Consider the following 24,129-nt stretch of genomic DNA (forward strand, 5'->3'; position numbering starts at 1 on the left):
TGATCTGCACTTCCAGGCCTGGGCTGTGTTTGCATCCAGGGCCAAATCCCCACGGAAATTCCTCTGTTATCTCCCACCCCCAGAGGCCAGGATTGTTCATTCCCGGCTTTTTCCAAGGGCAGCTGCTCTTCCTGTTGGGAAATCACAGCAGGTTCATCCCAGGCTGAGGGAATGGGATCCATCCAATATTTGGGATGACTCCTGGCTTCAGGTCAGGAATGGGATCCAGGGCTTAAAGGCTCAGGAGAAGGGAGCCAGCAGGGACAGCTTCACCTGCTGTGACTTTCCAGGGAATGATGGGCAGATAGGGAGGATTAAGTGTGAAAGGGAGAGGGAACACAGAAACCCTGAGCGTCGCCCATCCCATGGCAACAGCGCTGGATTTCCATGGAGTTCTCCAAACAACACCCAAAGGGGAGGGAATGGAGGATCCAGGAACGCCAGGAGCTGGGTGAGGTGAGCAGCTGAGGCATTCCAGGTGGGAGAGGGGCTGGAGCTGGATGAAATATCCTGGGAATAAAGCTGGGAATGAAATCAGCCGCTCCTGCCTGGGCTGCAGCTCCAAGGAGCAGGGACTGGAAATTGGGATCTGTGGGATTTAAGGATGCTGCTGGTGGGTCAAGGCTGGGCCAGGATTTTGTGGCACAGGGAATGTCTGGATCCCAGGGATAATCCCAGCCCTGGAACCTCAGGGAACAGAGAGCTGGGAGTTTACCTGGGAGTTAAAGAGGGAAGGTGCAAAAACTCCGTGCGGGCCCTGTTCTTATTCCAACATCAATCCATTGATAAATCCCGGGATAAATTCCAAACCTCAGGCACTTTCCTGGGTTTTTCCTGCCCTTGGGGAGCAGCCAGGACAGATCCCAAAGCCAGAGGATTCCATGGTGACCCTGCTGAAACCCAGGAAGTGCCCAGTGAAGCCCATGGATCCCGATCCCCCTGCGATGCCCACCTGGAATCTGCCCTTTGGAATTGCTGTCTCCTAATGCCACTTGTCCAAACTGAATCCTTTATTTCCCCCCCTCAACTAAACCCATTTTTCATTAAATGAAAAGTGGATTCCTGAAGGAAGCTGCTCCTGTATTTTTTCCACACACCCTTCCTTCCCATCCTTTGGCATCCAGCAGCTGGAATTCCCTTTATTCCATGGATCTCATTGAATATTCATAGCTGGAGCCTGAACCAGAAATTCCAGTTTATTTTTTATTTATTATTTTATTTCGTTTTTATTCTACCCAAATGATTTTTCCACCTCCTGAAGGTCAGGTGGGCATCGGGCAAATTTTCCATGATCTTCCCGTGAGTGTTGTTTTTTATTTCCCAGCAGAGCAGAGCCAACATTTGGAATCCTTGGATGAATCAAAGGAAAAGCTGAATAAGCTGGAATTTGGAAGGATTGTCTGTCGAGGTATTAAAAATGTCACTCAGTCCCTGGGGCTGAGGGATTGGGGCTGGAATGTGTGGAGAGAAAAAAAAAAAAAAGGGATCTGGGGAGTGTCGGTGCTGTCTGGAGCTGCTGGGAAGGGCTGGCAGGGAGGACAGATCCTCCCTGGAATTTGTCAGTCTTTGTGGAAGGATGACATGTTTTGATGGGATGTGTGCAGGGACGTTGGCAGCTCAGCTGGCTCCTCAAAATTCCACTGCCAAGCTGCCAGGAGAAGCCCAGGAATGGCGTTTGGGATGCAGGGAAAAGCCAGCAGAGCTTCTTCCCAAGGCATAGAGCAGGGCTGAGGGAAGATTTGTTGGGGTGGGGAGGGAATCCCGTGGAGCAAAGGCTGGGTGGCGCTGGGAGGGATGATCTGCAGGAGCTGCTCCCAGAAAAAAATAATAAATCATTCCTTGGGCCAGGAAAAAAATAAAAATAACCCCTCCAAAGCAGCATTCCCATGGCACTGAATTCCCCAGGGAGCTGCTGGTTGGAAAGGGAATTTTCCTGGGAATTGGGGCTTTGAGAGCTTTCCTGAATTCGCTCCATAAATGTGATGGGTCGCAGCATTACCAATGGGAATGTTGGATGGGCTGGCTGGAATTTCTGTTTTCTGGGAATTGGGATCCCAATCCTGATCCAGGTGGTTGGGAAAAGAGGTGGGATCAGGCAGGTGGAAAACAAGGCCCAGGTTTATCCACCTCCTTTCCAGGGTCTGTTCCCTCCAGATAAAACTTCCCTTGGTTAATTGCAAGGATTTGATCCAACTCCATGGGAGGAGGGGACAAATGCTCTTTGCTCTACCCAAAACAGGGTTTAGCTCCTTCCCAGAAATCTGAATTTATTAAAATCCCTTTTTTTTTTTTTTTCCAAAGCAGATTTTCCTGCCCCAACCTTGAGCTTTCCAGTCATTTCCCACTCCAGAGATTCCAGGAAGGATCATTTCAGGTGGAAAACTGAGGGAATCACAGCCCAGCTCACAGCAAACCTACGGGAAAAGTTAATTTTATTAATTAATCAGCTAAACCTGGCTGTGCTGGGATTTGGAATGTGCTGTAGGGCAGGTGGGCACTGCCTGCTACTGGGAGAAACCTGGGAGTAAATTACTCATGGTGCCAGCCAGGCTCTGTGCTTGTGTCTCGGTGAGTTCCTGCCTTTGGGAATGTGAGGGTCACATCCAACAGAACAAATGGAATGATGGAATCATTAAAGTTGGGAAAAAACCCTCCAGGACTGAGGCACAAACTCCCCCTGGCAGCTGCACCAGTCAGGAGGATTGAGCTGGGTTTAATTTCTGAAAACGCAATTTTGAGTCCAGACTTACACCCAGAGGGGGTTGAGCTGGGTTTAGTGTCTGAAAACAGCTTTGGGTCCAGGCTTGCCCTCAGAACCAAGGAATGGACCCCAAATCTCCCCAGGAGCCCACGGCCCTCAGCGCTGGCATGGCCATAACGGGGTCACAGCACCGTTCATGGGGTGGGAGGGGGGAAATGGCATGGCTGCATTGAGATTCCTGTCCAGAATGTTTTCCTAATCTTGGGGTTTTTTTATCCTTTCTGGCTGTGTTTGAAGGGTTCCTGGCTGTTCTGGCTCCCTGGGATGGGTTAATGACAGGAAAACAAAGCAAAGGCAGCACCCAGCACATCAGAACCCATTTCCAGAGCAGTGCTGGTGCCTTTTTTGCATGAAACTCTGAAGAAATCTCATTTTCCTTTCAGAAATCCCCTTGAAGAATTCCCAAAGATCTCAGCTGAGCTGTTTGCTGCTCTGAGCTGATCCCAGCAGTGCAAAGCAGCCTTAAACCAAGCTTAACAAGGGAATTAGAACTGGCTTAGTGTTGTTTTGCATGGCTAGAGGGGTACAAAGCCTGGAAATCATTCCCTGGAGGACCCAAAGTAGTCCCAGGCATCAGATCCATCAGGACACCACCAGAGCTTGGCACTTCCAGCTGGGAAAAGCAGGGAAGAGCCCTCTGTGTACATTTCTGGGAGCTTCTGGGCCTCCACACTTTCCTTTTGCATGAACTGAGCTCTCCTTAAAGTCCCCCAAGTCCTCCAGGGGACTCTGCAGTGCCAGACCCTGCTCCATTTGATGTCCCCAGGTCCTCCAGGGGACTCTGCAGTGCCAGGCCATGCTCTCTTTGGTGTCCCCAGGTCCTCCAGGGGACTCTGCAGTGTCAGACCCTGCTCCATTTGAAGTCCCCAGGTCCTCCAGGAGACTCTGCAGTGCCAGGCCGTGCCCTCAGACCTTGCTGGTCTGCATGTGCCCGTTGAACTCCACGTTCCTCTGGGTCAGCATGGACTCCTGCAGGCGGCTGCTGTTCTCCTGCCTGTGCTCCACGGGCTCTCCATCCTCCGCTCCATCACCCTTCCGAAGGCAGAGAACCTTCTGGAAGCTCTGCTTGAAGTTGTCGGAGAGGAAGCCGTAGAGGATGGGGTTGGCACAGCTGTTGGCGTAGCTCAGCACCACCATGAAGAAGTAGAGCCCCTCGAGGACGGGGTCGGCGGGCAGGATGAGGATCAGGTTGACGATGTTCATGGTGTAGAAGGGCAGCCAGCAGAACACGAAGACCACTACGATGATCACCACCATCCTGGTGACCTTCCGCTCCGACCTGCGGCGCCGCGTGGAGCCCACGCGGATCCCCGAGGACTTCACCTTGACCACGATCAGCAGGTAGCACAGGCAGATGACCAGCAAGGGCCCGAAGAAGCCCAGCACCGAGGTGTAGATGATGAACGCCGCCGACCAGACGTTGACCGGCTCGGGCCAGTTCATGTTGCACGTCTGGAAATCCTCCTGCACGTCCGAGAAGATGATCACGGGCAGCACCACCAAGAAGGAGAAGGTCCAGACCGTGGCACTGATGAGCTTGGCCACCCTGGGGCGTCTCCACTTGGTGGATTTGATGGGGTGCACCACGGCCAGGTAGCGGTCCATGCTCATCACCGTCAGGCAGAAGATGCTGGTGAACTGGTTGATGCCGTCCACGGTCATCACCAGGCGGCAGAGGAAGGAGCCGAAGGGCCAGTAGGAGATGGCGTTTTGGGTGGCCAGGAAGGGCAGGCCCAGCATGAAGAGCACGTCGGCCACGGCCAGGTTGAGGATGTAGATGTTGGTGACCGTTTTCATCTTGGCGTGGCGCAGCACCACGTAGATGACCAGGGCGTTGCCGCTGAGCCCCAGGGCGCACACCAGCAGGTAGCAGATGGGAATGAGCACCTTGTGGATGTACTGGAACGGCGGCGGCGCCGGCAGCGTCGCGTTCTCCGTCCCGTTGGGCAGCAGGGAGGAGTTGGCCTGGCCGGGAGCGGCCTCCATGCTGAACGTGCTGGAGAAGTACAGAGGATCCATGGCTTTTGTGTTTTGTTTTCTCTCTCCGTGGTTTTTTTCCCCCTCTTAGGAGAGATTAAACTTCACGGGCATCTTGTTCCTAGAAGGAAAATTCGAAATGTGAAATGTCAAAATAATAATAAAATAATAAAAAATTTAAAAATTATAAACTTAAAAAAAATTTAAAAATAATAAAAATAAAAATAAAAATAAAAATAAAAATAAAAATAAAACATAAAACAAAAATAAAAATAAAAATAATATAAAATAATAAAATATTATTTATAAAAATAATAAAATATAAAAAATTTAAAAATTATAAAATAAAAAAAAATTTAAAATAATACAAATAAAAATAAAAATAAAAATAAAAATAAAAATAAAATTAAAATTAAAATTAAAATTAAAATTAAAATTAAAATTAAATAAAAGTATAAATATAAAATAAAAATAAGAATAAAAATAAAAATAAAACTTAAAATTAAAATAAAACTTAAACTTAAACTTAAAATTAAAATTGAAATTGAAATTAAAATTAAATAAAAGTATAAATATAAAATAAAAATAAGAATAAGAATAAAAATAAAAATGATTTAAAAATTTAAAAAATTTAAAAAATTTAAAAAATTTTTTAAAAAATTCAAAAACTCAAGGAAAAGAGAGACAGGACTTTTATGAACTGGACTTCTACAATCACTTCCGTTTTCTCTTCTGTTCAGGATTTGGGGTTGGGTTATTCAGCCAGGGAGGAGGATGGGATCAATTCCCAACAAAGGAATTGCACAATGGGAGAATCCCCGTGCTCATCCCAGCAGATCCCAGGTTCTGTTTCATTTTCACAGGATCCAGGGCTGGGTGCAGCTGTGATGGATTTTTCCCTGTGAGGGTGGAGAGGCTCTGGAATAGAATTCCCAGAGAAGCTGGGGCTGCCCCTGGGTCCCTGGAACTGTCCAAGGCTGGGCTGGACAGGGCTTGGAGCACCCTGGGATAGTGGAAGCAACTGGGATCAGGGGAGGAAGCAAAACTTTCCATAACAATGGAAAATCCTTGGAAAAAAAATCCCTGAGCTCCGAGACAGAAAGGGTCACGTCTGAGATCTTCCCCACCAGGTCAGGGTGTGTGCACAGAGAAGGGAAGGAATAAACTCCTTTTTCCCACCTCTCAATATTATTTTTTGTGTTCCCACATCCTCTCCTTTCACCCTGAACTGTTTTTTATCCCCAAAATCCCTTTTTTCCTGCAGGAAATCCAAGCTGCAGTAGGGCAGCTCCAGGACAGCTGAGCAGATTTGAAGCTGGAATAAATTTTACCAACCATCCTGAAAAAGGTGGAGAATTTCCAACGCCCCTTTCCTGCGGCGAGCTCCATCCCCAGGAATATTTTTCCACCTTTTTGTCGGAGTGGGGTTCAATTTATCAGGTGGAGAAACTTAGAAACATCATTTAAAAAAATGGAGATTTAAAGCACCAAAAAAAAAAGGAGATTTAAAGCACCAAATCCCGGTGAAGGTGGAAGAAACACCCAGCAATTTTTGCTGCCATCACCTGACGATCAGATTCCCACAATAATCCGGGGGTTTGGGCCTGGAATCACAAACAGCCAGCCCACAGCGCTGGAAAAGCTCCTTGTATCCAGGAGCAATCTGAAACCACCTCCGTCCATGGCTGGGCTTTCTCCTGGGGTGAGAAAACCTGGGGGAGAGGAGGAGCCCCTGCATCTCCCGGGAGGAATCACAAATGTGCCGAGCTGCTTTGGGAATGTGCAGATGGGGAGTAGGTGTCTCACGTGGCCGGGTGGAGATGCACCGGGGAAATGGGGAGTGCAGGGAGAGCTGAGGGAGCTGCTGGAGCTCCAGAGGGTGGGGATGGGGCAGGAGGAGCTGGGTGTGCTGCTGCTGGAATATTTGGGGTTCAGGTGTTGGGAGCATCCCTGCGATTCCCAAGGTCCCGCTGCAGGCAGAGCTCAGCCTGAGCTCTTCATAAATTAAACAGGAGCAGGTCAGAGGCTGGGTAAAGTAACACAGGGAAAAGTCCAGCTCTGTCTGAAAAAGTGGATTTTTAAATCCTGATCTTCAGCCTGGTTTGAAATCCTGAGCTGTAGCAAATCTCAGGTTATTTATGGGGGAATTCTGGGAGAAGCTGAATCTGGGACTCCTCATTCTCGGCTGGGAGGGGTTTGGAAATTCCCATTTTCCTGCTGTGACCCCACTGGGCTCGTTGAAGGGAAGGACAGGAAGGAAAAATACGTGGGATAGGACAGGCAGGGTTTATAAACTCATATCCATGGACCTGCATCCTTGGGATTGGGAATGTTCTTCCCAGACAAGCTCAGCACATCCAGGCTGGGCCCAAAAAGCCCAAATTTCCATCTGAGCCTGGGAAAACTTGGAAAGCACGGAAAGAAGCAGTGCTGGAACTCAGCAGGGAAGGTCAGGAGGGGCAGTCATGTGTGGCTCATCCTCTAAAACCTGGGAAAGGAAACCTTTTCCAAAGTGCCTTTTCCACAGCGCACATCCTTGGATGCAGGACTGGAGGAATTGCTCAGTTCAGTCCTGCTCCTTCCAGCAGCGTTGGAGCTCAGGCCTTGGAAAGAGGAGCTCTTTTCTTTGGATAATTCCCATTTCTTCTCCCCCTGGAGGAATCCTCCAGCCCCAAATCCCTGTTTGCAGAGAGCCTCGGGCTCTCCTAGCCATCCATGGGCGTTCCAGGGGATTTTCATGAAGGACTTGGGTGTACTTTCCATGGAGAGGTGAGGATTTTTTGGATTTTTTTTTTTTTGTGGATTTTTGGATTTTTTTTTTTTTTTTTTTTTTGTATTTTCCAACAGAGAGGAATTTCCAGGAATTCCCTCAGCAGCCAGACTTTTCCTGGAATTAGGGACGCTTTGTCACCTCTGTGTTTTGGGGCTCTCCCCGTGGGTTTGTGGGAATATTCACCTTCCCTCGGGATGTTTGTTCTGTGGGATGAACTGCACCACACCTCTGCTCTTTATTCCTGTCATTCTGAGCAGATTGGGAAGGGAATCCCAGAACCCTGGAATGCTTTGGGTCAGGAGGGACCTCCAAGCTCATCCATGAGCGCCTCCCATGATCCCAGGCTGCTCCAGCCTGGATGTGGACAATTCCAGGGATGCCCCAGTGCATTTCCTGAGGGGAAATCCATTTCTTAAGGCTCTGCTGCAAACCCTTCCAACTCTTCCCTGCTGTTCTCAGCACCAGGGAGGAATTTTCTCCACTGGACATCCCCCATTCCCAGGATTTGATGTCCCAAATTCCCCCAGATCTGCAAACCAAACTCAGATCCCCATCCCACATTTGCTTCCCTCAGCCCTTGCCTTGCAGCCACCAGAATTCTGGGATTTTTCCTGGAGAAAATAAAACCAAACATCTGCAAATCCATGTTTTCCTGGCTGCCTTGGAGGAGCACAGGGAATTTTCCCCCCTGTCCGGGTGACAATTTGTCCCTCACCAGCACGATTTGGCCTCAGCTCCTTTTGTCACCACGACCCTGAACCTCCACAAAGGGTGATTAAAGATGATGATTAAAGGCAATTAAGAAGCGCTGATTGATCCCTCATGGCCTTGTTTGGTGTTCTTAATTAAGGGATTAATAACAAACACGCCTCCGGGGGGGTTTTCTCTCATCCAGCTTTTTGTTCCCCTTTGATTTCCAAGCCCCCCACCCTGGGATTGTCCATAAATTCTGGGTTTTCTGCTTAAAATTGAGGAGGTGGGAATGCGGACCTGGAATAATCACTGACAGAATTCCAAGTTTTAACAGAGCACCATCCAGGAAAAAATCAGCATCCACAGCAGCTGAATATATCTCTGTCCTTGCTTCCCAAAAAAATTCAGGGAATAAATAGCAGAGGTGTTATGGTGCTAGAATTTCACATTTGTGAAAACTCCTAAATAAACCTGGGTGAAAAAAAACCCCAAGGATTAACAGAACAGCGACTGAAAAATCATCCCAACCTAAGGAAAAACAAACGTTTAAAATGGAATTAAAATTTTTAATTTGAAATTAAAAATGCCCAAGCAGATCAAGGCTGAAGTTTTCCCTGGGCTCAGGTCACAGCAGCAAAACAAAAATAACTCCATGGAGAACATTGCATGAGAGTGGGGCAGGGCTCGGGCAGGAATTGCAGGAATTAAACCTGATTTTCCAAGCTGGATTGGATCCTGCTGCCTGTTTGCCTCTGGAATCATCACTCTCTCATCCACGATAATTGCTGGGAATGGAATTACAGCACCAGCATGGCAGATTGCTGCTTCCAGCAGCAGGATAATTAGGGATAGCACAGACAGTGGGAATCCAGCCTTTTCCCACTGCCTTGGGAGGAGAAACACCCCGAGAAGTCTCCAGGAATCGTCTCCTGACAGCAGAGCTCCCATCCCCTGGGGCTGGCTGCCACAAATCCCTGGGCTTTTGACAATTTCATCATTTTCGTGGTTTGGAGCTGAGCGTCCATGACCCCAGAGAGCCCCTGGGGCCTCGCTCCGTGGGTTTGGGTGGATGGGGCAGGCAGGGCAGGGCAGCTCTGGGACAGCTCAGAAATCCCAGGAAAGCTGGGTGGGAGCAGCAGGGAAACGCAGCATCACCCCGAGAGCTGCCTCAGCTCTGAGGGATGGAAATGTTCTGTACAATGCAGCGGGGACACCTCGGCTTTCCCATCCCCACCACCTGGAGTTAAAAAAAAAACCCAAAGGAATCCATTCAGATTCTCCTGAAAAGGAATTTTCTCCTTGGACAAATTTTTGATGCTTCTCAGGGGGCGTTTGTTGCCCTGAAAAAAAAACAAATTATGGATTTTTCTCTGCTGAAAACAAAACTTTCCCACCTGAAATTGCTGCTCTGCTTCCACTCTCTGAATTGGGACTAAACCAATCAGCTGAACTACAAGCTCAACAACTTCTTCTCACTTTTAACCCTAAAAAAATCTTTTTAAATTGCGTATTTGGTGCCACTTTGTTACCCCTCAGCCCTTCCCAGGGTTTCCCAGAGCACCTGCTCTGAGAAGCTGCTCCTGTCTTTAGGAAAAAACAACTCATGAAAAAACCCATAAACACAAATCTTTGCTGAGTCCTTTCTTTTCTCCCCAAACACATTTCAGTCGTGCTCAGGGATTACTCACTCGGGCTGAGCTGCTCCTGCCACACCAACACTCACGGAAAGCAAAACTGCTGGGCTTGGTCCCAGGTTTAAGCTGGGTTTGGTCCTGGATTTAAACTAAGTTTGGTCCTGAATTTAAAATGGGTTTGGTCCTCGATTTAAAATGTTGGTGTTCTTTGTTAAAATGTTTGCTCCCGAATTTAAGGTGGGTCTGTTCCCAGATTTAAACTGGATTTGCTCCTGGATTTGAACTGGGTTTGCCTCCTGATTTAAGATGGGTTTGCTCCCGAATTTAAGGTGGGCTTGCTCTTGGATTTAAGGCAGGTTTGCTCCCAGATTTAAGATGGGTTTGCTACCAGATATAAACTGGGTTTGCTCCTGGATTTATGATGGGTTTTCTCCTGGATTTAAGATGGGTTTGGTCCCAGATTTAAACTGGGTTTGCTCCTGGATTTAAGATGGGTTTGGTCCCAGATTTAAACCGGGTTTGCTCCAAGATTTAAGGTGGGTTTGGTCCCAGACTTAAACCAGGTTTGCTCCCAGATTTAAACTGGGTTTGGTCCCAGATTTAAGGCTGGGTTTGGCCCCAGGTTTAAGATGGGTTTGGTCCCAGATTTAAGGCTGGGTTTGCTCCAGGCAGAGCAAGGTGTGCAGCTCCATCTCTGCTCCCGCACCGGGCAGTGGGGCTGTTTGGGTGGATCTCCCAAACCCGGCTCCAGCCCCAGCACATCCCAAACCCAGGGGGTTTTCCCCAAGGTTTCTGTTCCTCCTTCCCCTCTGCAATCCAGGGACACGCAGGGATTCCAGGGATATTCCAGGCGGGTGCAGGAGCTGATTCCAGGCTGGGGCTGCTCCCAGGCTGAGGCAGAGCAGGAACAGCCCCGGCCCTGCGGTGGAAGGAGCTCAGGAACAGCAACTCCGGGGGGAAATTCCAGGATTTGGGGTGTGTGGCTTTAGGCTCCATCCCACTCCAGCAGTGCAGCCCCACTGCAGCCACCGAGGCTGTCCCCAGGAGCTGGGGGTCCCTCAGGCGCCCCCAGACTGGTCCCAGCACCCCGGGAGCACCCGTGGGGTCTCACCCGGAGTCTCCTCTTCCCCAGAGCTACAAAAAGTCCCTGCTTGATCCCAAACCTGCTGAGCCCGGCTCTCTCTGAGCCCGGCTGTTCTTTCCCTGCTCTTCCATGCCAGGCTCTGGGCTCCAGGGCTGGGAGCTGCAGGGATCCAGCCCAGGGACAGCCGGAGCTGCTCCCAGCCCGGCCCCTCCTGACCGTCCCCATGTCACCTTGGCCCCCCCGATGTCACTTTGACCTTGACATCTCTGCCCGCTGTCGCCCCTGGAGCAGCCCCCAGCCCCTGCTCTCCCTGCCGTGTTTTATCCCAGGGCTCTGCTCTGTCCCTGAGCCCCGCCAGGGCTCTGTCACATCCCCCGGGTCACAGCGGCCCCAGGCTGTGCCTTCCGCGTCCCTTCCAGCCCCAAAGCCGCGCTCAGGCTGCTCCTGCTCCCAACGCGGCATCGTCCCCACGGCCGGGGGTCCCTCCCGGGCACTCCCAGCCAGGATTGTCACCCCGCTGCCCAGAGGGGTCCCTCCTTGTCATCCTCCCAGCCAGGATTGTCACCCCGCTGCTCAGAGGGGTTCCCCTTTGTCATCCTCACAGCCAGGATTGTCACCCCACTGCTCAGAGGGGTCCCTCCTTGTCATCCTCCCAGCCAGGATGGAATCACTCCTCTCTCCAGCACCAAATCCCCCCTCAAAAGGGCAAATTCGGTGTCTCCACAAGCGGGACCGACGGCTCCGGTGCCTCCTCTACCCCAGCGGGCTCCCCCGCCTGCCCCGTGCCCATCCTCCCCGCAGCGATCCCGGTTCCCGTTCCCGCATCCCGGCTCCCGTTCCCGGCTCCCGTTCCCGGTTCCCGTTCCCACATCCCGGCTCCCGTCCCCCCCATCCCGGCTCCCGTTCTCGGCTCCCGTTCCCGGCTCCCGTTCGCGCATCCCGGCTCCCGTTCCCGCATCCCGGCTCCCGTTCCCGGTTCCCGTTCCCGCATCCCGGCTCCCGTTCCCGGTTCCCGTTCCCGGCTCCGGTTCCCGGCTCCCGGCCGTGCTTACCGGCGGCTCCAGGGCTGCTCTCCAGGGCTGGAGCAGGAGGCGCCGCTCCCGCAGCCGCGCCGGGAGCGCTCCCCGCGCTGGCCGCTCCCCCGGGAGGAGCCACGGGGCTCGGAGGGGCCGGGGGTGCCGCAGCCCTGGGGCCGCCCCCTGCTCGCCAACTTGGGCTGGCAGCGGCTGCTGCGGGCAGCGGGAACGCTGCGCGGGGATGCTCTGCCCGCCGGTGCCACCTGCGAGTGCGTGTGTGCCACCTGCGAGTGTGTGTGTGCCACCTGTGAATGTGTGTGTGCCACCTGCGAGTGCGTGTGTGCCACCTGTGAGTGCATCACTCCCGCATCACTGTTACCCTATCCTCATCCCTGTCCCTTCATCCCCATCCCTGTTCCCCCATCCCTGTCCTCCCATCCCGGGCTGTCCTTACCCAGCTCTGCCTCTCCCGCAGCCCCGGGCTTGACCCGGAGGGGGAAGAGCCGCATTTCCCCTGCTCCAGCTCCTGTCCAGCCCCGAGAAATCCTCCAAAGCCTCCCGCAGGCTGGGACCGAGCCTTTCCCGACCCCCAAAGGCGGCAGCCGAGCCCGGGGCGCGTTTGGGGACAGCGGGAGGGCTCTGGCACCTGCGGGGCTCCGGTTCCACGGCCCCGTCCCTGGGCAGAAGGGGAGCCCGAGCGCCAAGGGCGCATCTCCATCATCCCTGCAGAACGGGGTCTCATGAGGGGAGGATTTCCTCCAGCTGGCTCCGAGTCAGGCCCTAAAATCGCTCCCTGGAGGGAAGATGGGGGCTGAGGATCCAGGCTGCGAGGGGAGCTCGATGTCGGATTTGCTCCCTCCTAAACTCCCCGGGACGCTGCTGGGCAGGAAAGGGCTGAAGGATTTGGGATTTGGAGTATTTTGCGATGCAACAAGTGAGATAAAAGTGAGGCAGAGCTCTCCCCCCTGCTCCCCGCACCCTCCCTGTGCTGTCACACATTCAAACATCGCTCCCAGCATCACCTCGAATGTTTTCTCCCCAATTTCTGAGCAGCCTGGGGGGCTCAGAGCAGCTCCGAGCTCAGCCCCTCCTCATCAGCATGCACAGAGCATCGCGCTCATAATAATGGATCTGATCTTAATCCTCTGTTGAGGCTTTTCAATTAGAGCCGGGTGCTTGAGTCAGACGTGTGAACACGGGGGAAAAAAAGCGAGGCAGAGCTGCTGCTGGCATGTCAGGCTGGAATTCAATCTGCTGATGTATTTATGGGCATGGGTTGCTAAACGCGAGCGAGACTCCAGCCTGCTCTCGCCATGACAATGGGAAGAGTCATCTGATAAAAATAGAATTTGGCATGATAAACAGCCAAGGAGAGGAGCTCCGCATCACCTGCTCTGCAAACACGCCCAGAAAATGCCCACAATTTATTGCCCAGCAATGATCCCGCCAGGAATGGCAGCTTGAAGCCAAATGGGGTTAATTTAAAGGAATTATCTTTATTTTATTAGAATTTATTGGCAATCTGTGCTAGGGAAAATGTTGCTGGATAAACACAGTGGTGCCTAAGTTGCCCTGAAGAAAGCAGTGCTTATCCTGTAAATAAACACTGGGAAAAGAGGAGTTTTACTGGGATCTGTGCAGGGAGACAGCAGGATTTGCCAAAGCTCTCAAGGCTGGTTAAATTCTTTACCCACTCGAGCCAACAGCGCCCTGTTGGGGCTGAATGGGGGGAACACAAAGCCTGGGAGAGCATTCCCTGCACTCCTGATTTCAGTGCCCAATTCCCCTGGGCAGAGGGCAAAGAGCAGAGAGAAAGGAGCTCCTGGCACCCGTGGGTGGCACAGAAACCTTTGGTGGCACAGGGGACAGGGCCCCACAGGCATGGGAGAGTTTATTTTCTTTTGAATTGTTCTGTGTCTCTCCTTTTGCTGGATGGATTATTTGATGATCCGCGTGCTCGTGGCATTTTTTACGATGACATTGCGGAGAGGAAGCAGAGCTGAGATGGAGATAAAAGCCTCAAAAATGAGGGATTTGGGTCGGTTCTGCTCTTTGTGCGTGTCCCCGTGGCCGTGAAGGACAATGGGATGCTGGGGCGTGTGGGGAAGAGCATTCCCAGCAGGAATGGGGTGACCCTGCCCCTCTGGGTGCTGTGCCCAGCCCTGGGTCCCAGCACAGGGGGGACAGGAGCTCCTGGAGGGATGTGAGGGTGAGGATGAGGAAGGGCCTGGAGCAGCTCCGTGCCCAGGGGAGGCTGAGGGGGCTGTTCAGCCTGGAGAGGAGCCCCAGCTGAGAGGGGCCCCAGCCCTGGGTGTCCCCGGGTGTCCCCAGGTGTCCCTGTGTGTTCCCATGGATCCCTGTGTGTCCCTGCGTATCCCTGTGGGTCCCTGTGTGTCCCTGGGCATCCTTGGGTGTCCCCAGGTGTCCCTGTCTGTTCCTGAGTGTCCCTGGGTGTCCCCATGGGTTCCTGGGTGTCCCCTGGTGTCCCTGTGTGTTCCTGGGTGTCCCTGAGTGTTCCTGGGTGTCCCCATGGATCCCTGTGGGTCCCTGTGTGTCCCTGGGCATCCTTGGGTGTCTCCAGGTGTCCCTGTCTATTCCCGGGTGTCCCTGGGTGTCCCCATGGATCCTTGGGGATCCCTGTGTGTCCCTGTCTGTTCTTGTCTGTCCCTGTCTGTTCCTGAGTGTCCCTGGGTGTCCCCATGGGTTCCTGGGTGTCCCTGGGTATTCCTCTGTGTCTCTGTCTGACCCTGGGTGTTCCTGTCTGTCCCTGTCTGTCCCTGTCCATTCCTGGGTGTCTCTGGGTGTCCCCAGGTGTCCCCAGGTGTCCCTGTCCTGCAGGGAGAGCTCTGTTCCAGAGGAACGGGCAGGGACTGATCCCAGGAATCCCCCCTGAACTTCTGCCCAGCCCTGAGCAGATCCCACAGAGGGTGTGGAGTCTCTCTTGGGGATATTCCGGAATTTCAGGATGTAATCCCACTCTGGGATGACGCCTGCGCTCCCTCCCAACCTGCCCCATCCCAGGATTCCATGATCCGTGCCCAACTCCCCTAATTCTGCTCCAATCCTCCTCGTTCTGTCCCACCCAGCAATTCCATGTCCTGGCAGGATCCCTGGCTGGGTTTTCCCCCAGGAATGCTGAGAATGGGGAAATGCTGCCACACGTCCTGGCCCTGGCCCAGCCCAATTCCTGTGGGTGTGACACGGGGGAGCTGCAGGGACAGGAGCCCAGGAGGCTCCTCCTGCCTTTGGAATCTGCCTGAGGCAGCAGGGAGGAGCTGGATCCGTATTTTTGGAAGGAAAAGCTCCTGGAGAACTCGGGGCAGCAGCTTCTTCCAGTGGAGGTTGGCATGGAGGAATTGGTGAGGAGGAATGAGGGGTGTGGAATCATCCCCAGGAGAGATTCGGGTCCAAGCCTGGCTGGAATAGGATGGAAATGCTGGAATTGGATGGAAATGCTGGAATTGGATAGAAATGTTGGAGTTTAAAGGAAATACTGGAGTTGGATGGAAATGCTGGAATTGGATGGAAATGTTGGAATTGGATGGAAATGTTGGAATTGGATAGAAATGTTGGAATTTAAAGGAAATGCTGGAATTTGATGGAAATGCTGGAATTGGATGGAAATGCTGGAATTGGAGCTTACTCTGATTAAGGAATGGAATAGGCCAATTGAGATCCCTTTAAACTTCTCACCAGCAGAGAGACAGAGGAGCAGAAGATCCTTGGGTTGCTCCCAGGTTCTGGAATTGTTGATCTAGCGATTCACTGTGAGAAAATCCATATTTTTGGAAGGAAGAACTCCTGGAGAACTTGTGGCAGCAGCTTTTCCCAGTGGAGATTGGCATTAAGGAGGAGGAATGAGAGGTGTGGAATCATCTCCAGGAGAGATTCAGGTCCAAGCCTGGCTGGATCTGGGTGGAAATGTTGGAATTGAATCCTTAGGGATGGATTGACTCTGATTAAGGACTGGAGTGATTAAATCAAGGTCCCTTCAAACCTCAGAACAGCAGAGGGACCAAGGAGCAGAAGGTCCTTGGGTTGCTCCCAGTTTGTGGAGCCTTTGCTCCAAAGATGGATTGGATGGGAAGGATTTGATACAGAATTTTCACATCCAGCAGAGGAAAAAGGTCAAAGCCAATGGAAGCAGCGTGGAAATGAGGGAAAATCTGCAGAGCTTGGCCAGGCTGGGAATCAACAGAATCAAAACCATCCAAAGGGGTGAAGGAGCAGCTTTATTAAAAAAAAAAAAATCGAGTTGGAGGCTTTGGAAAAGAGGGAAGCAGTTCCTGGTTACACAGAGGGTTGGGGCTGGAGATTTGTCCACTCCTCATTCCCACAAAATTCCCCAAAGTGCAGGAGGGCCTTGGGAAGATCCCAATCCCAGCCAGACACAGAATTTCCAGTCAGTTTGAGACTCAATCCCAGCTCCTGAGGGACCCAATCCCAGCTCCTGAGGGACTCAATCCCAGCCTTCGCCTGGAATTCCCACCATGTTTTCCTCTAAGGATTTTAAATACTGATTTTTAACTTGACTGGCCCAAGAAAAAGGAGATGAATGGCACAAAAGTTCTGGATATTGCTGGGAAAATCATGGATCAGAGTGGGAATTATCACTTGGAGTTTCCAAAGCCAGCTGAGATTTGGGCTCTGGTGAGCCCTGAGTTATTCCTGTTGCCATAGAAATAAATGGATGTGTTTGCTGCTGCTCCCTGCTCCGGAGATACCCACAGATATCCATCACCACCTCCAGCCACGGCGCTTGGTTCCCAGCTTTTCCTTCTCCCAGGAATTCCATGTGCAGCAGGAAGGTTTATTTTTATTTTTATTTAATTTTAATTTTAGTTTTTATTTTTATTTTTATTTTTATTTTTATTTTTATTTTTATTTTTATTTTGTGTTTATGCTCATTTTATTTTTATTTTGTATCACGTTTAGTTTTAGTTTTAGTTTTATGTTTATGATTATGTTTATGTTTATTTTATGATTATGTTTATTTTTATTTTAAATAGTGGTTTTAATTTTTAATTTTTTATTATTTTTATTTTCATTTTCATTTTTATTTGATTTTTTTTTTTTTAATGCTGGTGTTCAGCCTGAGCACTTTGGGAGCTCCCAGAACCTGAGCTCAGCTCCCAGCTGGGAGCAGCTCTGTGACATTCCCAATTTGCAGCCCAAGGTTTTCCCTACACTGAGAAAATCAGGAATTGCAGCGAGGCTGAGGCTGAGGCGGCCTCACCCCCCTTTGTTCTGCTCCTGAGGGAGGGAAATCAGCGCCTCCAAAGCCTCTCCAGGGGCTGGAATTCCAGACCCACCTGGTGTCAAACTGGGGGATTGGGATGGGGGAAGGAATTCCCAGTTGGATTGGTCCTGCTGGGAGTTCCGAGCTTGGGATTTTCCTCGGAGCAGGAAGCCAAAGGGTTGGATTCTCCACCTGGAGGGAAGCTGGGCTGGGAATTTGTTTTTCTTTCCATGACTTCCCAGCCCTTCCCAGCGAAGCAAAAATCAGGATGGAGCAATAGGGAAAGGCTGGGAGAGCTGGGAATGTTCACCCGGAGAGGAGAAGCTCTGGGGTGACCTCAGTGTGGCCTTGCAGGGCCTGAAGGAGCTGCAGGAAACATGGAGAGGAATATTTCATCCAAGGGATGGAGGGACAGGACACAGGGAATGGCTCCCACTGCCAGAGGCAGGGATGGATGGGATATTGGGAATTGGGATGGATGGGATGTTGGGAATTGGGGTGGATGGGATATTGGGAATTGGGGTGGATGGGATATTGGGAATTGGGGTGGATGGGATGCTGGGAATTGGGATGGATGGGATATTGGGAATTGGGGTGGATGGGACGTTGGGAATTGGGGTGGATGGGATATTGGGAATTGGGATGGATGGGATATTGGGAATTGGGGTGGATGGGACATTGGGAATTGGGATGGATGGGATGTTGGGAATTAGGATGGATGGGATATTGGGAATTGGGATGGATGGTATGTTGGGAATTGGGGTGGATGGGATATTGGGAATTGGGGTAGATGGGATGTTGGGAATTGGGGTGGATGGGATATTGGGAATTGGGATGGATGGGATGCTGGGAATTGGGGTGGATGGGATGCTGGGAATTGGGATGGGTGGGATATTGGGAATTGGGGTGGATGGGATATTGGGAACTGGGAATTCCTGCCTGGGAGGGCTGGCATGGAATTCCCAGAGGAGCTGTGGCTGCCCCATGCCTGGGAGTGGATCCTCCGGCCTCACATCAGTTAAACTCAGAGTTGAGCCTTAAATGAGTGCTCAGAGCCCGGCCTAAAATAAGGATTAAATCCACTTTGGTATAGATGGGCCTCTAGGAAAGGATTTATCTTATCTTCAACCCTTATCAGCTTTATTTTCCTGTTCCTTCAGCCTTACATGATTTAAACTCAAAGTTGAGCCTTAAATGAATTCTCAAAAGTTGAGCCTTAAAGAAGAATTAAATTCACTTTGGGACAGATGAATCTCTGGATAAGGATTTCATTTATCTGTGACCTTTTCCAAGCATTTTCAGCTTTTTTCTTTTCCTGTTCCTCCAGCCTCATATGAGTTAAACTCAGAGTTGAGCCTTGAACAAGAATTAAATCCACTTTGGGATGGATGAGCCTCTAGAAAAGGATTTATCTCGTCTTCAACCCTTATCAGCTTCATTCACCTGTTCCTCCACCGCTTATCAGTTAAAGTCAAGCCGTAAATGAGTGCTCAAAACCAAGCCTAAAACAAGAATTAGATCCCCCTTAGGATGGATGAGCCTCTAGAAAAGGGTTTCTCTTATCTCTGCCCCTATCGGTTTTATTTTCCTGCTCCTCCCATCCGCCCAAATTCCCCACCCCTGGCGAGGGCGGGTTCGTGGTTTGTCGCTCTCCGTGGTGCTGCAGAGGCTCTGAAGGCACCAAAATTCCCTTTTTTGGCCTCATTTTCCCCCCCAGCTCCCACTCCCAGCAGGAATTTATTCCAGCCTGAATTCCATGTTTTCCAGTGCCCAGAATTCCGCAGGGGAAGCTGATCCTGGAACACAGCAGTGCCTTATTCCTGCTCCATTCCCATTCAACCCACCCTAAACCCCATTAAACTTTCCCACTTCCAAACAAGCCTGAAACTTCTAATTGCTCCCAGTGAGTCATTCCCGGATGGAATTGTTCCCTAAAATCGTGGATTGGGGCTGTTAATCAACACTGAAATGGTTTTTCACACGAGGTTTGAATAAACCCATTCAATTCCTGATATCCTTGGATTGTTCTCTCAGACAAAGCCGAACTGGAACTTGTGAAAAATCCCATTATTTTTGGAATTTCTTTTTTCCATCGCCTCCAAAGTGTGGTGAAATTCCTGGAAATTCATTTTCTACCATGCCAGACTCTGAATAAAATTAAGGAAAGGGTCTGGAAGGGAGAAGGGCTCCTAGAATTCCCTGGAGGAAAAGGATTCCTGCTTTTCTCCTCAGGAATTCCAAGTGCTGATTTTTGGGAATATTTTCACGTTGCAGAAGGAATCTCTGGTGAATATTCCTGCCTTTACTAAAATCCCTCAGAATCCCATTTATGGAAATAAAAACCCCAAAATGAATAAAAATTATTTTATCTCTAAGGGTCCAAAGCTCTTGGGATTGGAATTCTGGGAATATCAGCTTTTTCCTAATGATCCCTCTGGAATGCACAGGGGAAAGATCTGCTGGAAGAAAGAATTCCAGGAGCAAAACCCTCTCCTGCTCCTTCCCAGGGCACAATAAAGGAGATTTTTAATATTTTGGGAGCTCTGATAAGGCTCTGCTTCCCCCGTTCCTGGGAGCAGCCAATTTTTGGAAACCGTCCTTGAAATCCATCTTGGAAACAAAGAAAGATGGAATTCTTCAACCAAATGCACCCCTGAGTACTAAAAATAACATTTTAATGCTTCCTTTTTACCCCAAAAACGGGGTTTTACCCCACGTTTTTGAAATGGGGGGAGATTAAAAACAGACTCAGTGCCAAGGCCCAGCCCAGCCTCTGGAATCTTGTGGAATTCGCTCTGCTCCACTGGAAAATTCCAGATTTTCCCCTTGTGTGAAGGAGTTTGGGCTGAGTGGAAGAATTTTTAGGGGGAAAAAAGGGGCTTTTTTGGGGGGGATGGATTAATTTCAGTTGTGGCAAAATCAGGGAATTTTCTCCCCTAAAAGGGAAAGGAAAGCTGGGAAAATCCACCAAAATCCCAGGTTATTTTGGGAAATCCATCCATTTTCCCTGGGTTCTGTTTCCCAGCATCAAAGAGCAGAAAACTTTGCCAATTCCTACGAATCCCATGAAAATAATCCCATGGAAATAAATAGAAATAACTCTGAAGTGGCTGCAGGATGGTCTGGTTGGAAAAACCCAAGAGCCAAGGAAGATTCTGGATATTCCTCCCTTAAATTCCAGAAAATAAAGCAAAATTAGGACTGGATTGGAGCAAAAACTGGGAAAAGAGGAAGGAATTCTGCTCATTCCTGTCCTGATTTCCAGGAAATTGCTGATCCCAAAACTGCAGCCCCAAGATTCTCCTGGTTCTGGAGAAATCTGGGATGTGGAAGGCAAAGCAGGAATGTGGGTGAGGAAAATTCCAGGAATAAATCCTTTGCCACCTGCTGGAAAAATCTGCTGAAGCTTGCAAACACCAAGGTATTTAAGGAAAACACCAGAAATTCCTGCCCTGCCTGCGTGGGAATCCTTGGAAAAGCTGGCAGCTCCTTCCTGCCATTTGTTCTGGGGTGGGAATTTAAAAATCTGTTAAAAATCCACACCAAAATAAAATTCCCAACCCGTGATTCCTCCAGAAAATGCTGGGGTGGGAAGGGAACAAGGAGGGAGGAGAAATTCCAGATATGAATGGTGAATCTCTGGCATGGTGGAGGAGGCTCCGGCCCCAAACGGATCCTGTTGGACAACGAGTCCTAATTCCAAGAGGAATTTTGGTTTTTTTCAGAGGAAAACTCCTTCACTTCTCCTTGCAGAGCAGAAAAAGCAGCTGGAATTTTATCCCAGAGGGGACTCTGGCAGTGCCAAACTTGAGATGAAAAAAGAATTGGAAAAGTGGAGATTTATGGCTCAGTTTGAGAATTTTGGGGGTGGAATGGCATTATCCCAGCTTTCCTTTTGCTTTTCCTATTCCTGCAAACTCCAAACCCTTCCCTTTTTCCCTGCTCCCATTTTAATAAAATCAGGGAAAAGTTGGATTTATGAATTAATTGCTCCCTAAAATGATCACAGAAAATCCCTTTTTTTGCAGCCTGGGATGTGGGAATGCCTCAGCTCCCAATCCCACAGAGGGAAATGGGATCCCTCAGGCCCTGTTCCCTGCACTTCCCAGATTTAGGATCCCATTTTCCCTCTGGCAAATCCCACCAGGAAAACATGATAGGAACACCGTGTTTACCTCCCTGGTGGATTTCTGCCATTCCATTTTTATTCATTTCCTGGGGAACATCATCCCAAATGAGGTTTAATTTATTCCCAGCTGCTGGTGTTTATTTAATTCCCACCTTTTTCCACCTGTGGAATAACTCCATCCCAGCAGATGTTCCCTGAAATTTGAGGATGGAGCAGGAAATGCTGCTCAGAGGGAGGGGTTGGGGTGGGGTGGGAAGGTGAGACCTGTTCTGGAGCTGGGGAAGGGAAAAGGGAAAAGGGAAAAAGGGGAAGGAAATGGGAAAATGGGGAAGGAGGAGAAAGGGGAAAGGGAAAAAAAGGGGAAGAAAGGGAGAGGAGGGAAGGGAAGGGAAGGGAAGGGAAGGGAAGGGAAGGGAAGGGAAGGGAAGGGAAGGGAAGGGAAGGGAAGGGAAGGGAAGGGAAGGGAAGGGAAGGGAAGGGAAGGGAAGGGAGGGGAAGGGAGGGGAAGGGAAGGGAAGGGAAGGGAAGGGAAGGGAAGGGAAGGGAAGGGAAGATTTACTCATGGATGCAAAATTTGGGATGAAGAGAAGCCGGAGAGCCCTGGCGCCATAACCCCATCCCAAAGCTGCTCATTCCTGGGGTCGTGCAGCTTTCCCAGCCCAGTTCCTCACTGCTTTTCCAGAATTTTTCACTATCCCAGCTCCCAGCCTCCCTCTCTCCAGCAGATCCAGTCTAAAATAATCACAACAATCTGCCAAATTAGCTCTGTTTTCCCAGGAATGAACCATTTCCACTGCAGCCAAATGGGCCCTGCCCGTTCCTGGGGCACATCCCTGCACTGCGGTGGCACAGGCAGTTAAATGGAGCCTGGGAAATAATCTCATTTCTGCCTCCTCTGCTTTTCATTCCATTTTCCCTCCAGACCAATTATCCCCAGGAATTGAATCACGGGGATTGGCACCGCCGCTCCCTGCGGGAGAAGTGGGAAAACAAGAGGAGCCACTGGAGGGAAAGGAGGGAAATGGTTTGGGATGGAGGGAAAGGGGCTGGGAATTCTCCCTGAGAGCCACAACAGCTCTGGGATCCTTCTCCCAACATTTTCCTTACTTAGCTCCTCTGGGATCCTTCTCCCAACATTTTCCTGCCCTTGGCAGGGTGGGAATGGGATCAAACCCCTCTCTCCAGCAGAGGTGCTCCAAAGAACCAGAATTCTGGTGATTTTTAAAGTCCTTTCCAACCCAAACCATGTGGATTTTATAGAAAATAAAAGGAATTCCGTTTCACCATAATTTCTCAACCCTTCCCCCTCCAACTTTCAAACAGGCTGGGAATAAAATCCCTCTTATCAGCAGAGGGTGATAAATGTTGGGATATTTGATAAATGTGTCAGAGTATTGGATAAATGTGTTGGAATATTTGTTTAAATGCCTTGGGGTGTTTGGATTCTTTTTTTCCCAGCCCGTTTTTTCACTTTTTGTAGGTTAAAGGCTGAGGTTTCCCACACTGAGGTTTCCCTTTTTCCAAGTGCTGCTGGCTGGGAGGGCTGGGAGAAAAACTTTGCTGCTTGGAGTCCTGGGAAAAGTGGGATAAAGGCTGCTCCAGGGTTTTCCCTTCAGTCATAATCCTATAACATATAATAATTCTATGTTATAAATATATTTAACAACAAAAAGAGGGAAGATTTTGGGAAGGAATTCCAGGCTGGGATGGAATTCCAGTGAAGCTGTGGCTGCCCCATCCCTGGGATGTTCAAGGTTGGACAGAGTTTGGCAAAACTTGGGATGGTGGAAGGTGTTGGAGTTGGAACTGGATGGGCTTGAAGGTCTCTTCCAAACCCAAATCATTCCAGGATTCCCTGATTTCTCCCTCAGGATCCAAATTCAGGGCTATCAAATGCAATCATGAGGAGAAATCCATGAAAAACCCCAAAGGACAACCCAAACTCTTGGATCCCAAACCCTCCTTGACATTCCCAAAGGAATGGGAGCAGCTTTTAGCAGGAAAAGCAATTCCTGGATAATCCTAAATTCAGATAACACAAAATCCCAGGAATTCCAACCCCACACCCCATCAATGGGCTCTGCAAATGTTCCCTGCCCAGGGTTTTTGTGGGAATTTTGCCTTTAAGGAAAATTTTCCCCCTTTGAGCAGCTGCTTTTTAAAGGTTAAAAATCCCAGTAAAACAGGAAATGATGGAATTTTGGTCTGGTCATTTTTCGCTGGTTTTGGACACTCACATATTTAACAAATGCCCAATAATGGCTCCGTGGCATTTGCTGGGGATGTGGATAATTGTGGATAAAATGATGAATAACAGCTCATCCACAGGCTTTGCTTCCAGGGAAAAGTCAGAACACAGCACCAGCTCCACTCCACACCCCAGTGCTGAAGTGGAAATTCAGGATTGCATCCCCAAGCTGGTTAAATTATCTTTTTTTTTCCCTTGAAAAAAAATTAAAATTAAAAATCCGTGGATTCATCTCAGCAGGTGCAATGGATTGGGAGTGGTTTTCCCAAGGGCAAATTGTCATCAAACCTGGAAAATTTGGGTTTTTTTATTAATAATGCCTGAGCAGCTTAAATTCCTTGCTGAGTGAGTGATCCTCAGTTTTATTGCTCTCATTTCAAGCTATAAATATTTTATTTCCACCTGGATATTGTCATTATTCCTAAGAAATATTCACTCCTATTCATTATTATTCCTAATAAATGTTCACTCCTATTTAATTATTAGGATGAAATCCCCCAAAATAGGCACACATGCTATAGCTTGCAGATGGAATAAATTGATTTTAAGCTGGTGGGAAGGGAAGGGAAGGGAAG

General features: G+C 49.8%; 1 protein-coding gene across 2 annotated transcripts; it reads right to left on the minus strand.

The window, feature by feature from the left end:
- Positions 1-1,189: 1,189 nt before the first annotated feature.
- Positions 1,190-12,632, minus strand: SSTR5 (somatostatin receptor 5). 2 transcript variants are annotated; one of them, XM_071443800.1, is made up of 2 exons: positions 12,393-12,632; positions 1,190-4,859 (listed from the first exon to the last, which is right to left on the minus strand). In XM_071443800.1, exon 2 carries the CDS (start codon positions 4,778-4,780, stop codon positions 3,668-3,670), a length of 1,113 nt encoding a protein of 370 aa, XP_071299901.1. In that variant the 5' UTR covers positions 4,781-4,859; positions 12,393-12,632; the 3' UTR covers positions 1,190-3,667. The 2 variants fall into 2 exon arrangements, with proteins under 2 accessions (XP_071299901.1, XP_071299900.1); XM_071443799.1 differs by lacking the exon at positions 12,393-12,632 and adding an exon at positions 11,975-12,289.
- Positions 12,633-24,129: the final 11,497 nt, after the last annotated feature.

This window comes from Agelaius tricolor, unplaced genomic scaffold, assembly GCF_023055355.1.
Source record: "Agelaius tricolor isolate 1412-34295 unplaced genomic scaffold, bAgeTri1.0.p SCAF_19, whole genome shotgun sequence".
NCBI lineage: Eukaryota > Metazoa > Chordata > Aves > Passeriformes > Icteridae > Agelaius > Agelaius tricolor.

Excerpts from the sequence above, each read along its gene's own strand:
- SSTR5 (XM_071443800.1), bottom strand. The coding sequence starts at position 4,780 with ATGGATCCTCTGTACTTCTCCAGCACGTTCAGCATGGAGGCCGCTCCC.